Here is a 16,080-nt window from a genome sequence, read left to right as displayed (position 1 = left end):
AACTTAGAACTACTTAAACCTAACTAACCTAAGAACATCACACACATCCATGCCCGAGGCGGATTCGAACCAGCGACTGTAGCGGTCACGCGGTTCCAGACTGAAGCGCCTAGAACCGCACGGCCACACCGTCCGGCTCAAGGACTCCTGTAAACGAGATATGGAGAGCTTTGGAATCGACACAAACAGATGGGAGGCACGGGCTAGCATGAGACCAGAGTGGCGTGATGATATATCATCTGGAATGTCGAAGCATGATGAAGGCTTGTTAGACAGATTAAGGCAGAAAAAGCTTCGCAATACTACCACTGCTCCTGCCTCAGCAGCCAGATACACTTGTGACAATTGCGGCAAGAGATGCCGTGCTGCCATTGGCTTGACAAGTCATATGAAAAAATGCAACCCATAAACACACAGACACTGCAACAATCGTCTACCAAGAAGTCGTGGTCAATATATATTGCGTCATTAAATTAAACATGCCGAGTACGTAAATAAGAATGCGAACCCTGCGCCGATGCAGGACAAAGGCGCAAGGAAAAGAGCAGACTTTTCCACATCTACGTACAAACTCTACAAGGCGCTATACGGTGCATGGCAGAGGGTACCTTGCACTACTGCTATTCTTTACCTTTTCCGGTCAACTTGCAAATGGAGCAAGGGAAAAACGACTTCCTGTATACCTCCGTATCAGCCCAGATTTCAATTATTCAATTATGTTGTCTTTGCGGTCATTTCGAAAATGTACTTTGGTGGCGGTAGAGTCATTGTGCAGTCCTTCGCAGATTCCTGTTATGCAAAGTCTCTCATCAGAATTTTGAGGAAAGAACTTCTCAGTCCTCCGGGGATTCCCATTTGAATTCACCCAGCATTTCCGTAATATTCGATGTCTTCTCCCTTAACCCGTCTTGGTACGGATCCCAAACATTCGAGCAGTACTCAAGAATGGGTCGCACAAGTTAAACCGAAGTGGCCCATTCGCTTTCCCTACAACGGCCTTAACGCGCTCGATTCATTTCACGTCGCTTTGCAACGTCACGCCTAGATATTTAATCGACATAACCGTGTCAAGCAGCAGACTATTGATGATGTATTTTTATGATTGCAGGCTGCGGATGTGAGCGACTTCTGGCGACAAGCGTCGCCCGGGCCCACGGCGCTGAACGCCTTCCGCCGCTGGCGCCGAGGTGGCAGCAGCAGCAGCAGCAGCGGCAGCAGCAGCAGTAGCGGCGGCGATGGCTCGTCCGGCCGGCAGCCGGGCTCGGACGCGGCGCCCGAGGACGACCGCGCTCTCCTCAAGTTCCTCGCGCTGGTGAGTAAGCGCCTCCCCAGTGCCAGCCTCGAGATTCCTGTAAACGATCACTCGAGTTGTCTGACTTCACTAGTTTGTCAGATTACGTGGCAGTGCGCTGCTTTGTTTGCTTGTTTGTCAGATAGACAGTGTTTGAGAGAGATGTTCATCGACGGCCGGTTTGATAAGCAAGACTGACCGTTTACGCACGCGTTTGTCAAAAAATAGCTAGTTGTTCGCCAGAACTTTATCTACAAGGTGTTCGTAAATTTCCGTTACAAACTTGTGGAATTTTCAGGGAGTATTGCGTACAAAACATTTTGACTAGGGACCCATGTTCGGAAACGTATCGTTTGCGTTGTACGATTGTTTCAATTCAGATGTGTAAGGCGTCCACGTCTGTTGCGGGAAAGAAAAAAGTCGATTTGCTTGTATACATATGAAGATGGTATCTGTTCTTTCGGACATGTCATATATATATTTAAGGCTCACCGGCCATTTGACCATCTTCTTCTGTGCAGATGCACAAACAATGCCCGAACTCTTACGGGAATCGGCAAAAAGCCGCGAGTAATGAGTGTAATGGGCAGGGGCACTGTGAATATAGTGCGGGACAGTAAGTTGGAAATGTGGGTCTCACGGGAGGCGTGCCAGAGATAAGTCCCTGCAGTCGCTCTCTCCTGTGTGTCCTCGGTGGCTCAGACGTGTAGAGCGTCTGCAATGTAAGCCGGAGATCCCGGGTTCGAGTACTGGTCCGGGCACATATTTTCAACTGTCCCCGTTGTCTTATATCAACGCCTTTATGCAGCTAGGGGTATTCATTTCATTGTAATTTGAGTTGCTTGTCCTGGTATGCAGTATGGTAGACAGGATGATGTGTACTACGTTAGACAGTTACCTGACGCCACTTAACGTCTGCCTTGCTGCGACACTCCTGTAGAGACAGAGGCACGAGTTCTGGCCGTTGCAAAAGAAACTGAAGACACCAGCTGGGATGAAGAGTGTGTACCAGAATATGTTTCATAGGTACGGAAACTGGAGCAAAAATCTAAGATTTATCGTATCCTTCCTCGTGTCGCGTACAGTGCCCACTATGGTTTCAAAGTACTTCGCGAAACAGTATTCACAGCTTAACATCTGCTTGAAAAGATGGGTTAATATGTACACGCCGGGATGTACCACCAGTGGCTCACACTCTATCCTCCCATCGGCCATCGTGTACCACCGATGGCCCACGCTCGACTCTTACCAGTTATGCTACCAGCAATACAAAAACGTATGATGTATTACCTATAAGCCTTCAGTGAGAGACCTTTCTGAATAAGTGAGGTACCACATAATTTGTGATTAGTCAAATGTAAAATTATTTTTGTGCTCTCTCTCTCTCTCTCTCTCTCTCTCTCTCTCTCTCTCTCTCTCTCTCTCTCCATTCCTCCCTCCCTCCCTTTCCCTTTGCCTTTCCCTTTTTTTTTTTAAGACTTCTACCACTTTCAGAGTAAAGGTTCGAGACATTCAAAGCCTGGGGCGTTTGAATACGCGCGTCGCCCCACAGCAACTGCGTGAACGTGTTACAGTTGAGAAATTTGTTTGGTTTGAGTGCGTGTTTGACATTCCTCTGGGTAGTAAACAGCAAATCTGACAGCAAAGTTTTTTCATTTACAGGAGCTTTCACAGGCAGCAGGAGGAAGAAGAGAAATCTCAATTCCAGAACTTTGCGACCAGTTCTTTCGGGTACGCAGTCAACCGGTTCTAGATGTTTACAGTTACAATTCGCGCAGATTCATACATTGGACAACGTAGTCTTTTGACCATAAATTAAGGGATGTAAAGCCATCTTTAGATGAGCGACTTTGTTTCGACCGCCTACCGGTGACAAGTGAGTGTACTGCAGCGCCCCTGGCGTATTATTTCTGTACCTAGTCTTGCTTCTCTGGTTACTCTTGTTTACACGTGAGCGCCAAAAATTGCGTGTCGTATGAGTGCCGTCTCCTATGCAATTAGGCACCCGAACGATGACAGTGAAGTTATTATATCAACGAAGCAACTGCATTTGAAAGTTGCTACAGGTCGAAACTGGGCAGTAACGTAATATATGATGGAATAAAACTCATCTGTAAAAAAAATTAACTGACAGCCAATTGCGGACATCAAATATGGTTTTAAAATTCAGAAACGACAATAAAATTTATTAATGACAAAAGCAAATTTCGTAGTAGATGCTGATATGCATTTATTTCCCCGATAAAATATAACATACAAACAATATATAAAAGGCAGTAAATAGCGCTCTTTTACGTTATTGTTTGCATCTTGCTTTCTTCCTGACAAACACCATCCAAAAGCATTTTTCTCATTCAGTAGGTCCGACATTTTTATTGTTGGAATAACTTTAATTAAAAACAGTTTATGCACAGTGTAGGCTTTTTCTTTGTTCACGTATTCTAAAATCTAACCTTTATGCTTTCAGATACTCTTGTTCGAGATCGCTAGTAGGAAAATGTCAAGTTGTCGTGTAACTCCTGCAGTGTCACGAAAACAGAACAAATAATAAATATTATGCAATAACTGAGGGTCACGACCAAATTCAGCGTAAAACGAACAAAGATATCAAAAGATCGGATAAATAATTTTAATAATCTAAATCTGCATTTACAGTCGTACTCCGCAAGTGGGGGCGTGTTTTGGTTACCTCTTCGTTTCCCCCCTTTTCCACTTGCAAAAGGTGCGCAGGAAGATCCACTATCAACGACCTCAATATGAACCCCAGTGTTTATGATTTTACTGTCTTCGTCAATTCTCAAGATGTATGTGTGAAGATGTAGTATGTTTCTTAAATAATCTTGTAAAATCAAACGTAAATCACTAGTAATTACGACGGATGTACACCGATCGCTCGGATGGGTATGAGAAGTAATTACGGTGTTAATACAATGGGCAAACAAAGTGCCAAATGCTATTTCCCGGAAAAATTCTACGGAAATGCAATATATCTAAAAAAAAAGTGCTCGTTGACGATACACTTTCATTTAATTCTTGACTGTACTTTCTTTAAATAGAAAGGACTAGAAAAAAACAAGAAGATATGCACAATTTTTAATGAGTTGCTTTTTTAGACTGTAACAAGAGTACACCTGTTACACATTCGATAACTAGGTTATTTTGTGTAGGAGATGATGGCGAGGAACAGATGACGGCGAAAACACAAGGAACTTCGCATCAGAGTTATCGCCGCTATATTATTGTCATCATCATCTTCATCATCATCTACAGCTACGGCTCTTTAGGGCGTTTCTCGTAACATCGTACCAAGCCTCTGGATTCTTGTATAAATCTTCTTTCAAATATATTCGTTACGTATCCTCCTGCACTTGATTTTTTTCCTTTCTGCACAGGGCTTTCGTCTTTTCTCTTGTGTGGAATTCGCTAACATAGTACTTCTTTCAGCCATCGTTCATCCACTACTCCCATCACATACCCATTCCATTTTAAACGCTGTTTTCCACATCTTCGGTGATTTTCATGGCAATTTTTATTCGCTTCTCGATTTCTTTATTTGGGATCCTCTCTCGTCTTGGGCTCTACAAGTTCAACTCAAAAAATCCAATAGCACTGCTTCAAGTCGTCGTCTCCATATAAACATTTTGTGTCATTGATACATATAGCCGGCTGGAGTGCCCGAGCGGTTCTAGGCGCTAGTCTGGAACCGCGCGACCGCTACGGTCCCTGGTTCGAATCCTGCTGCGGGCATGGATATGTATGATGTCCTTAGGTTAGTTCGGTTTAAGTAGTTCTAAGTTCTAGGGGACTGATGACCTCAGCAGTTAAGTCCCGTAGTGCTCAGAGCCCTTTGAACCATTTTTTTTATTCGTATGAATCTTTATTAGTCTGTCTAATTTTCACTGGCCAAAGGATGGGATTTAGTTTCGTTGAACGTCGGGCCCGTCGTGTAGAAATCGCAGGGGGGGGGGGGGGGGAGTGAAGGGCAGAGGGAATTTACAGTAATATTTTTGAAAAGCATGTTAGTTTGAACTGCTGCAGAATATATTTCTGCCATTTCCATAATTTGTCATCAGACGTGAAGACAATACTTGTATAATAAAAGAATATTAGATAAGAAACGTACAGGCAAAGGGCACTGCTGTCTGAATTCTTGGGAAACTAGCGCCAGCGGGTTAGGTCCCCCTTCTCGCCGACGCTAGCAGATGTGCGCTGCCGCCTGGGCGGGGAGGGGCTGTTTGTTGTGTATATCTATTGAGTCGCCAAGGCCCTGCTGTTGAGTCCCCGTGACACGCGCCGGGCACGCAAGACCTTCCTTCCGCCTCTTCCCTTTTCTTGTCACGTTGGTGGCAGCGCCATCTGTCAGGCAGTCATCGTATCCGGCCTTCCGACCACCTTGGCTGGCTACCGGCAACGATTGGTGACTTCGAAATCGCCACGCAATTATCTATGCCGTTCGTGATGCGGTTTCTTTACGCGACGCCATGTGTGCTGGTAATTGCTGCTGCAGCCCATGTTGGTGTTTGAGATGTTTCCATTTACCAGTGTGAAATTCCGCGGAAACTAATGACAGTGTTCGAAATGATGTGAGTAGTCACATGTTAACCTCGGATACGGTTGCGACGTCTTTTGCAGTTGAAGACCTGTTACAATTTTGCGTCTTCATCACATCACCGTTATTGACTTACGAGAGCAAGGTGAAAATTTCTAGATCTGTTACTGATATGGTGCTGATACCAACGAAATGTTTTTCTTGATATAAGCTGCGTAATAACGCAAGTGTTAACTGCGGCGTAATTCAGTGTGGTTTTTGTAGTAGTAATGCTGTATTTTGTTCTAATGGACGAACTTTAATATTGTTTGAATATGCCTCGAAATCACATTCTCAAATAAAAACATCGAGAAAGTGCTCAGTAGGGAATTTGACAATATCGTCTTCGTTGTGGTGTCACTGATTTGTAGCGTAGCCCAAGATCTACGTTAAGTTAGGTGACGATTTGATTGTGAATTGTCGAAGTCAACGAATGTGGATACGAAATAAACGTTAATGAACTCTCTCGTCATAGCTGGTTCGTTTATCTGCTGCACAGCCCGAGATCTACGTTCGCCGTTGGCAGAATTTGATCCATGTTTCATACTCGTCAGTATGACCTGTGAGCCCTGTTTTGTGATTGATACCATCGTTTCGGATTTTTATTTGAATCTGTTTTAGCCAACACTCGTTCTACATTTATCGAAATTTCTTCATTAATAAGTAGAACTGCACTTGGCTCATTTTGGTGCTTGATATGAGCATGTATCGCACATAAAGTCTAAAAAACACAACGGGGGTTCATTACGTAACTAATAACCATAGGTATCTCAGAAGAAAGAATGCTATACATTTTACTTTAAACAATAATAGATAAATATTAGGTACGTTTTGTCGACAAGCTTGATTGATAAAGAACCTCGCGAGAGGCCTGGATAGCGATGTAGGGAAAAAAGTACTTGTCTTACGTCAGTACTCGTACAGACTCACAGAGAGAATGGAAGAAAGTGAGTGATTTGAAGAGCAAATCTGTGGTAGATTAAACTTAATCTTTCACATGTAAGCTCGTGGTTAAAAGGTCTTCAGGCTGGTGAAGAGGTTGTGCCTGCTGCAGATGGGCACCTTTCAGACCCCACAGTATCACATTTCTCAGATGGATCTGCTCGCTAGAAACGCGTTGCGTTGACAAAAATGGGACTTGTCGAAAACACCCAGCGATTTAATGACGACGGCCGGTATGCCGGTCAGCTTGCATGTGGTTTTTAGGCGGATACCCATATTTGGCTAAATCAACACAGGGCTGGTACCCACGGGGTGGCGACAAGAAGAGCATCTGGTCACCCTCTAACACTAACATAGCTAAATGCGATAATCAACGTGTCGAGCATGTGACGATACGGGATAAAGGTCAGGAACAAGAAAAGATGATATATTAGAAAAAATACATCCAAAAGTGTTGCGCAGCTTATGCCGACAAAACAAATAAAATTTCATTGATATCAACACTGTATCCGTACCAGACAGAAAGTATGGTTACGGACGTAAGTGTGTGTGAAGGTTGAGGAAGGGGAGATAAGTTCCGAAACAACACGCGTGAAAATCCGTTTTTTTTTTTTTCAGGGGATCATGTATAGGGTTCTATTGATCAAAGAGTGTTTCGCATAGACCTTGCCCAAGTGACCATTTGTATAGATATTGGAAGAAAGGGCGTACTTCAGCTATCCTACAGCTCCGGGATAAAATTTTAACATTACACACTTCCTCCAGGCTAGGCAAACTGAGCAAGTCGGTTGGTTCTTTTGCATTAGGTGTGTTATAGAGTGTGCGTTAGACCGCTTACAAAAACACCATTCGTTCGTGGTTAGTTACAGAGAAAACACCGAGAAACCATGATTTTTGGTTACCAGAAGTACACATTATGGTGATGGCCAGTTCTGTGATTTCTGTTCGGGGTAGATCGTCGAAATGTTTCCTTATGTTCCTAGGATAACGATGTCTGGGAACTTCGAAACTTTTTTCGATATCATCATCCGTTACAAAGATTCGGCGGTTCAAAGTTACCATAGTTACGTACGTAAAATATGCACGCAACATTGTTTGATGGGTAAATGTAGTTTTAACAGACACAGGTCCCAAGGGTTCGGAGGCCACCAAACTGCTTTCAGTCAGTATTTTTCACCAACAAAACGTTATTACGCGCTCTCTCTTCATAACAGGCACTTCACGCCTATAGTAATATGCCGAAAGTGGGACTGCAGTGACACAAATGGGCTAAAAAGGGTCTTCAACATGCCTGGAAAGAACTAAAAGAGACTGCAAATTCAACAAAATATTTCTAATAAAATTTTTACTATTTTAAGATACAAGTTATAACCCGATGAATTGCGAGCAATGAGCAAAATACCCATAAAAATGTCAAGCAAACGATTTTATTTCAACCTTCCGTTAGGCGTACGTACTTGTTGTTTATATTCGTGTCAAAGCGTGTAAATGTGTCGAAGTGTATAAATATAAACTCTCAAAACTTCACTGACATATAGAATTCATTTTATATTAGCAGTTCACCCTTCTGTCGCATGGAAAAGAAGGGAACCAGCGGTAAAACACCCCTGTCGGAACACAGAAAAGACGAATGTATTTCTCTTTAAAAGATTCCGACACAAAAGTGGGGAACCACATGCCGCAGTCCTCATTCCTCACCAGGAATGTTGGCATGCCTACATATTCGCCCTTTTTTGCGGGGAGATATATATATATATATATATATATATATATATGGCTGGAAATATAATCAGTGGGGACACAAGAGAGAAAGTGATCAGAAATATAAAATACAGGTGAGTGGAGACCATACATAGGTATGGGGGGGTCTCTGGACCGCCCAGACCAGTGTGAGTATAGGGAAGGGGGCATTTGAACCGAAATTTTAAGTACGTTGTTATAGGGGAAATTATAAGTTGGAGCCCCCAGAACTTTTAAGCTAACGAGATATGATGGAGACAATGGCAGTGGGATATACTGTAAAGCAATGGGAGAGGATGAAGACAATTGGGGAAAGGGGGGGAGGACATATACAGGCGGTGGCAGTGAGAGGGAGATGCTAAGTACGAAGGTTAAACTACAGAGAGAGACTGAGTGAAAGGATTTTGAATTATCCATGTTAAAAGAGCGGTAATATGTTCGCATGCCAACATTTTTGGTAAGGAAGATGGAGTGAGAATTGAGGCAGGTGGTTCCCCAATTTTCTGTCCGAATCCTTTAAACAGGAACATAATGTTTTTTTCCGCTCCGACAGAACCATTTTTCCGCTTGTACAGAGACGAACAGGTTTCCTCGGCATGGAGAATTGTGTGAAGCCAGTCGTCGTTTACTAATATGCCTTTAATTACGTTACCGCCGACCTCTGTAGTTGGAGGGAGCCTGACGAGTGTGGTGTCTGTCTGTGCCGCAGAATGCGCTGGAGCTGAGCGCGCCCGCAACGGACGTGCTGCTGCAGAGCCGCGCGCGCTGGTTCCAGCTGTCGGGCCACCCCGACTGCTTCGCGCCCGCCGGCCCGGGCACCATCTGGAAGAAGCGCAGTGGCGGCGAGGACGACGCCGAGCGCCGCGTCTACGAGGCGCTGGGCGCAGACCCCCTGCTGCGGGACCTGGCGCCGCGCTACTTCCGCGAGGTCACCTTCCGCGGGCAGCGCTTCATCGAGCTGCAGGACCTGCTCGCCGGCTTCCGCGACCCCAACGTCATGGATGTCAAGATGGGAACGCGCACCTTCCTCGAGTCCGAGGTGTCCAAGACTACGGCGCGGCACGACCTTTATCAGAAGGTCAGTCCACTTTCTGTACACGTATCGATCGTAGCAGGAGAGTGTATTAGGACATTTGTATTTAAATGCGCATTAGGTTTTCCACACGCGACTTATCTTTTTAGATGGATACCTTAGATCACTTGAAATGAAACAGTAGTGTCTCGAAAAAAATAGGTTTTAAGATTAATGTCAACGAAGTAAAACGACTGCAATGGAGAAGATAGTCGAATCAAATCCAGCGACACTAAGGGTACTGGATTGGGAAATGAGACACTGAAATTGGTAGATGAGTTTTGCTATTTGAGCACCGAACTGATGACGGCCAAAATAATGAGCGTATGAAACGTGGATTAGCAATAGCAAGAAAAGCCTTCCTGTAAAATAGGCATTTGTTGACATTAAAATAAATTTAAATGATACCGAGTCTCTTCTGAAGTTATTAGGTTGGTACGTAAGTTCGTAGCGATTTTGTGCAGCATGTTAGTTTTCTGGTTGCAATGGGTTTGTTCATTGATTGTCTTTTTTATTGTAGTTCACTACTGCTGTTTGAGTTTACGTATTATCATTTTGTCATTTAGAGATAATGAATAGAGCTGTGGATGTTAGAAAATGGAGTACCAAGTATAGAAACCTCATTGTACTCGAGAAATGACAAATCTGATGAGCTGTCCTCATTCCGTCGTTGTGCGACATTTGCGTGCAGTAGGGTAGGGCAGCCGTGTGTGCATCTGTGCTTACTTGTCATCAGTTGGCTCGTGAACAACACTGACAATTCCTATCCTGTACCGTGACTTCTGATGAGAAATGGTGTATTTATGCTAACACAATGAAAAGAAATATTGAGCCCAAACAAATCAGCAACTCCCCCTACAATGACCTGTGCACATCTTATACAAGATGGAACAGCTACAGTTTGCTGTACTACAAATTGCTTCCCCACAGTGTAATCATCAATGCTGACATTAATTGTCAATAGTTGAGACATCTTACAGAGGAAATCCAAGAATGATGACGAAGACTGCTTGAAGGGATGCTACTCCACAATAACGACCATGCAGGTTCTGCTAGACTGACAAAAAGCGCTATACGGGAGTTGGGTTGGAAGTCACTTTGCATCCACCTTATTCTCCTGATCTGGCACCCTCATGTTTTCACATTTTCCGCTGTCTATCAGACAGACTTAAAGGAACTTCCTTTCTGGATGAAAATGTGCTCCAAACATTGCTCGGCGAGTTCTTTGTCTCAAAACCACACGATTTCTATAGTTACAGAATTGGAAAAGTTACCCGAGCATAGGCAGACTGTTGTAAATAGTGAAGGAGAATATGTTATTGATGACTCAAGTCTATTATGTGTATCTGTCATGTTTATTTAACTTATAGAATAACACTATGAACTTGGGCACCAACCTAATATTTGTGAAGTTTGTAGCCTTCTGTAGAAGTGAAATTTGGATGATAAACACTTCAGACCTAGTATTAAATTGAATTTGGAAAAAAAAAAAAAAAAAAATATGGCACACCTTGACTAAAAGAAGGTGTCATTTGATAGAAGTATCCTGAGCCATCAAAGAATCATCAGTTTGGTAATGTAGGTGAGTGTAGGGGGCTAGAGTGTGATATTAGATTTGCCCTGATATCTAGGCATGATGACGTAGAGGTCTAGGTTAGTTTGAAAGATTATAATTAGGTTGAGTTGTTGCAGCCAGCAAATGTAAGTGCCAAATAAAGGTTGTGGTAACAGATTTTTATATTTAGCATAGTCTAATGTAATAATGCTTTTCCTTATAACAGTGGAAGTTGCAACTAACTTCAGGAAACCTGTATTACAAAATGGCCAAGTCTCCAACAAGTATTTTCATGCATGCATTGTTACATCAATTATGTTAGATGCAAGGGTGGTCCACTGTGTAACTTTTGTTGGGGGGGGGGGGGGGGGGGCTAAAATGAGAGGCCAGGGCTTGACTATAATAAACTGTTTCAAAAGGATGTAGGGTATTCAGGGGTGGAGAGACTTGTACAGGATAGTTATTGTGGGAAGCTTCATCAAACCAGTCTTTACACTGAAGACACCACCACCAACTTTGTATCAAAGGAAATGTAGGTTACAGTTTAACATCCTCAAACATATCTACATTAATTCAGGAAGGAACTCTCATTAGTTGGAGAAGCATGGAAGAAGAAAGTAGCTGTGGTGTTTTAGGAACCACCCTGATATTTGTCTGGCCAGCCTTTCCTTTATGTAAAGGAAGGGTAAAAGAGAGAGATCAAACCTACTGATTCCTCATACCTGCTTTGCTAAAAGACTTCACCTAAACCGTGTACATAGACAACTTGTTGAAATCCAGTAAGCATAAAACATGCACCATTACAATAATTGTTACTCTCATGACATCACAGTCTTGGATATTGCCATGTCAAACCAGACTGTCATTTTTCAAATTAACATATACCTCAAGCTACACTACACATCTTCACTATAAATAAGACTTTGTGTTAACATTTGTTAGCTTCACAAGCTCACAACCAAGCTATCACTTTTCAACCTAAACTAGACCCTTGGCTACACTACAGGTAAGTCTGTCACCATTCTCTAGATAAAACAAAAACACCATAGAAAAAAATAAATTTTTTCGTTGTTTTACTGTGTGTCTGTTTACACACATACGACACAACCTCGCTACATCCCAGGTCAAAGACAACACACAATATTGGTAGTTTCAGTCATCCTTTCAAATATCAAAACATAGGCTGTTTGATTTGCTTTCATAGCCACTAACCATCCCGAGCTTGCTGATAGACTGTCAGTAACTGCCCACTTTGTACTATTTGGTACTTAAGTTTGATGATTCAAAGATACAGCACCGACAACAAAGACTGATAAGGTTAGTCACGCAGCACATAAGTTCAATGGAGACTTACCATTCTGGAGGAAAACGTACCATGGATTTTAGGTGCTGGTAGATTACAGCTGCATGCTGGACCAGGACTCGAACCCAGACCCTTGGCTTTGGTGGACAGTGCTCTTATTAGCAGGTGCCTTTCAAGATTCTGGATTCCAGTCCCAGTTGGGCATATGGTTTTAATTTACTAGGATGTTTCAAAACTGTGCACACTCTGCTTCAGAGTGAAATATTCATTTGAAAACATTTGTTCCAAAAGCTATCAGTTTTACCTCTTTCTGTAAGCTTACATCTCCTGCTTCTTTGTATAAGTAGACTTTTCTCAATCAGATTTATAATTATTATAACACACTATCTATCAAATGCTGTCATATCCATACCAAAAACACAGTACCCAAACAGTTTCTTATGAAAACACACAAAATATGGCTGTTATATTTGGAATACATAGAACTTCCTTTTCTGTCTTTTTAAGTTGTTGCTTGGCCTGCAAGGAGACTAAAACTGGTCTCTCAGTGCTACCTGTAGTAATGGTTAAGCCAAGGATAAGATGTGGAACAAGCAGATGTCACTGTATGAATGTTGTGACCTTAGTCTGACTTATTACTGTGTAAGAAGCAGGAAATGTTATATAAATGTGATTGTATAATGACCTCGACTGCACCAGATGTCAAATTCTTATGTTGTGTTTGTGTTTAGTTGCAGATCTCTTAATTGTGACATTTCTGAGAGTCTTTTCTTTTCACGTAGATGGTGCAAGTTGATCCAAGTGCTCCCACACCAGAAGAACATGAAGCTAAGGCTGTTACGAAACTGCGTTACATGCAGTTTCGAGAACAACAGAGCTCTACTTGCAGTCATGGATTTCGCATAGAAGCAATGAAAGTGAGTGTTTATATTTGTTTTTCTTTGCATCTTTCCTTTTCACTTGATAGGGAACATGCTGAAATTAAATGAATATTGTTTGTTTCTTTCAGTTTCGTGGATCACCACCAGTCACTGACCTTAAGAAAGTAAAATCTCGATCAGAACTACTCGCAACAGTGGCACTTTTCTTAGGTGGTCGTGAAGATGTAAGGCAGAGGTTGGTTGCGAGACTACGAGAAATAAGAACGAAATTCGAGCAGTCGGAGTACTTCAAAAGACATGAGGTAAAAATATCATTGTAACAGTAATACCATTTAATTCTTTCGAGGCTCATTTGTAGTTTCTTGTTGCTATGTCCATGTGTGGTCAATATCATTCTCTTTTTTTCCTCCTCTTCACGTGTATGAAGTAGTTGATGTAAAACATAGAGAGATAGAAACCATTGTGACCAGAAATGATCCCATATTCTTAACAAACTGTCAGCAACAATGTTTTATAATTAGTTAGTTTGATCTCTGGCTTTCAACACTCCACTAAGGCCGTGACGTAAACTTACTGTGAAGTTTTTTAATGCACAGCACCATTTTATACACTGTGTGAAACAGTGGATAGTGTTATTTCACTTTCAATTAAGAAAATAGCAATCTGTTGAAATATACACATCATAATATTAACTAGGAACCATTCTGCCATTAAAACATGTAGCACCAGAAATCTTTCTTTGTAAAGTTGCCCAGAATTTGATGTGCCAAACTCTAACCAAAGTACTTTGGAAATTTTTTATGTTTACTGCTTGTTTTTTTTCCCCAGGATTTTTACCACAAGTTTTAAATGCTGGCCAGTCAGACAACATATAAGAAATGACAGTTATTCCATGACATCATCTGTGCCAACATAATTAGGTCGTACACAGCTCTTAATGCTTAATGATAGCCTTAGTGAAAAGTTATTTTCCTACCCTGTTAAGGAGACAGGTACCTGGAGAGAGACACTGACATCCGATCTACTTGTATCATATATCTATTATTTTAATGTAAAGATGGATATGTCTCTGTGAACTTTATGATTGACAGTTTGTCTTGAGATGACATACAGCATAGTTAAAGAAAACTACCAACTCTGGTTATCTTCATAATGGCTGTTTACATCATTTACACTATCAGAACAAACAACTGCTTACCCTCAAAAATTTTAATTTCAAAGACTTTTATTTATTTAATAAGTTTTTCTATTGTAGTTCTGTCTCATTGATTGGAAGGCAACAGTTTTCACACCAGTTAAATATTAAATATTTTTAATTTGGTCTGTAATAGTCCCTTCATCCTGTCTGAATGTATTTCATTGTGTGCAAAATGTTATGAGTCAGTTCAATATATGTTTAATGTTTGAAGCTGAAACTATCGACACATCTTCAGTTATGAATTCTGCATGTTTCCTCATAGTTTAAACAGGTGTCTTTTTAAGTAGATAGAATAATGCAAATGGTGTTTTCCCCATCTTTGTAATGTGTTTAATTTCTACAGGTTGTCGGTAGCAGCATATTCATGATTTATGATGACACAAAAGTTGGAGCATGGATAATTGACTTTGCCAAGACTCACCCTGTACCCCAAGGAGTGGAAGTCACTCATAGGAAACCATGGATTCAAGGGAACCATGAAGAAGGTTTCCTGTTTGGTCTTGATTCACTCATTCGTGTATGTATATTTGAGGTAGTACTGGAAATTGTTAATTTTAAATTATGAGATTTGAACAGAACAATTAAATTGTGTGCTGTTTTACTGTGTAATACAAATTAATTCTTTACTGAGAAGAAATTGTGAAACATATAATTTTGAAACAATACATTTGTATCATTGATAACATATTTTCAGACGATGATGTTTTGTTTCATTATTTGTCATCTTTCTGCAGGTAATGGAAGAAGTAGATCTGAAACAGCCTCCAGATTTTAAAAATCCCATCATCCCAACTACCTCAGTTCAATTGAAATCCTGAATGGATGGACAGTAATTTAAGTGCCAGTGTAAAGACTGAATAACGGGGACCAGATGCCAGTGAAGCGGTAGTGATGTGTTGCTACAGTTTCCTGCAGTGTTTTTTGTGAGAAAGTGAATTAGATGGAAGGACAGACTTTGGGAGTCTCTGATAAACTGTTTACTCAGTGCAGAGAGATCTTTCATAATATGTAGGAAATGTATGGACATTAAAACTGTAAACAAAGTAAGGTATATTAAATTTCTATGAAAATTTGCAAACAGCTGTATCTCCAAAAATTACAGGTGATTGTAAATTTGTACATTTTTGTATTTATTGTTTTTATATTTTTTTCAGTATTTATTATAATGATTGTTATTTCCTGTCCTTAAATGTATCAAACATTTTCTAGTCGTCAGAAACTAAAACTATAAGTAAAATTTATACATAAAACTTATATGTCAGGTAATAACTTTTACATAATAATACAATTTTCATTTAAACAATTGCTTAATGTTTATTTCTTGAATAAATTCCACAGGAACTTGTTCCAGTTTAACATAACTGCCTGTTATCAGTCCACTGTAGTGCACATAAAGTAAAATGTCTTCCGCTGTCAGTTTCAAAGTGCAGTATGGGCAAAATAAAACTAGCCCAGAAAATTATTCATGCACCTTAATACAGAAAACTTAACTTATATCATCTGCTCCAGT

The 16,080-nt window shown here is 41.2% G+C and overlaps 1 protein-coding gene across 6 annotated transcripts in view; it reads left to right on the top strand.

Moving 5' to 3' along the window:
* LOC126350038 (inositol-trisphosphate 3-kinase homolog) overlaps positions 1 to 15,703 on the top strand; it is a 458,593-nt gene extending 442,890 nt beyond the window's left edge. For all 6 annotated transcript variants that reach the window (XM_050002480.1, XM_050002483.1, XM_050002481.1 and 3 more), the window contains 6 exons: positions 1,109 to 1,312; positions 9,271 to 9,639; positions 13,274 to 13,408; positions 13,501 to 13,674; positions 14,914 to 15,087; positions 15,305 to 15,703. In XM_050002480.1, coding sequence (XP_049858437.1) covers positions 1,109 to 1,312; positions 9,271 to 9,639; positions 13,274 to 13,408; positions 13,501 to 13,674; positions 14,914 to 15,087; positions 15,305 to 15,388 — 1,140 coding nt within the window. In that variant the 3' untranslated portion in view covers positions 15,389 to 15,703. The remainder of the gene's footprint in view (positions 1 to 1,108; positions 1,313 to 9,270; positions 9,640 to 13,273; positions 13,409 to 13,500; positions 13,675 to 14,913; positions 15,088 to 15,304) is intronic.
* The last annotated feature ends 377 nt before the right edge of the window (positions 15,704 to 16,080 follow it).

The sequence above is a fragment of the Schistocerca gregaria genome, chromosome 1 (genome assembly GCF_023897955.1).
Source record: "Schistocerca gregaria isolate iqSchGreg1 chromosome 1, iqSchGreg1.2, whole genome shotgun sequence".
Taxonomy (NCBI): domain Eukaryota; kingdom Metazoa; phylum Arthropoda; class Insecta; order Orthoptera; family Acrididae; genus Schistocerca; species Schistocerca gregaria.
The sequence above is the reverse complement of the archived record's forward strand: the minus strand, read 5'-3'. Positions and strand labels throughout refer to the sequence as shown.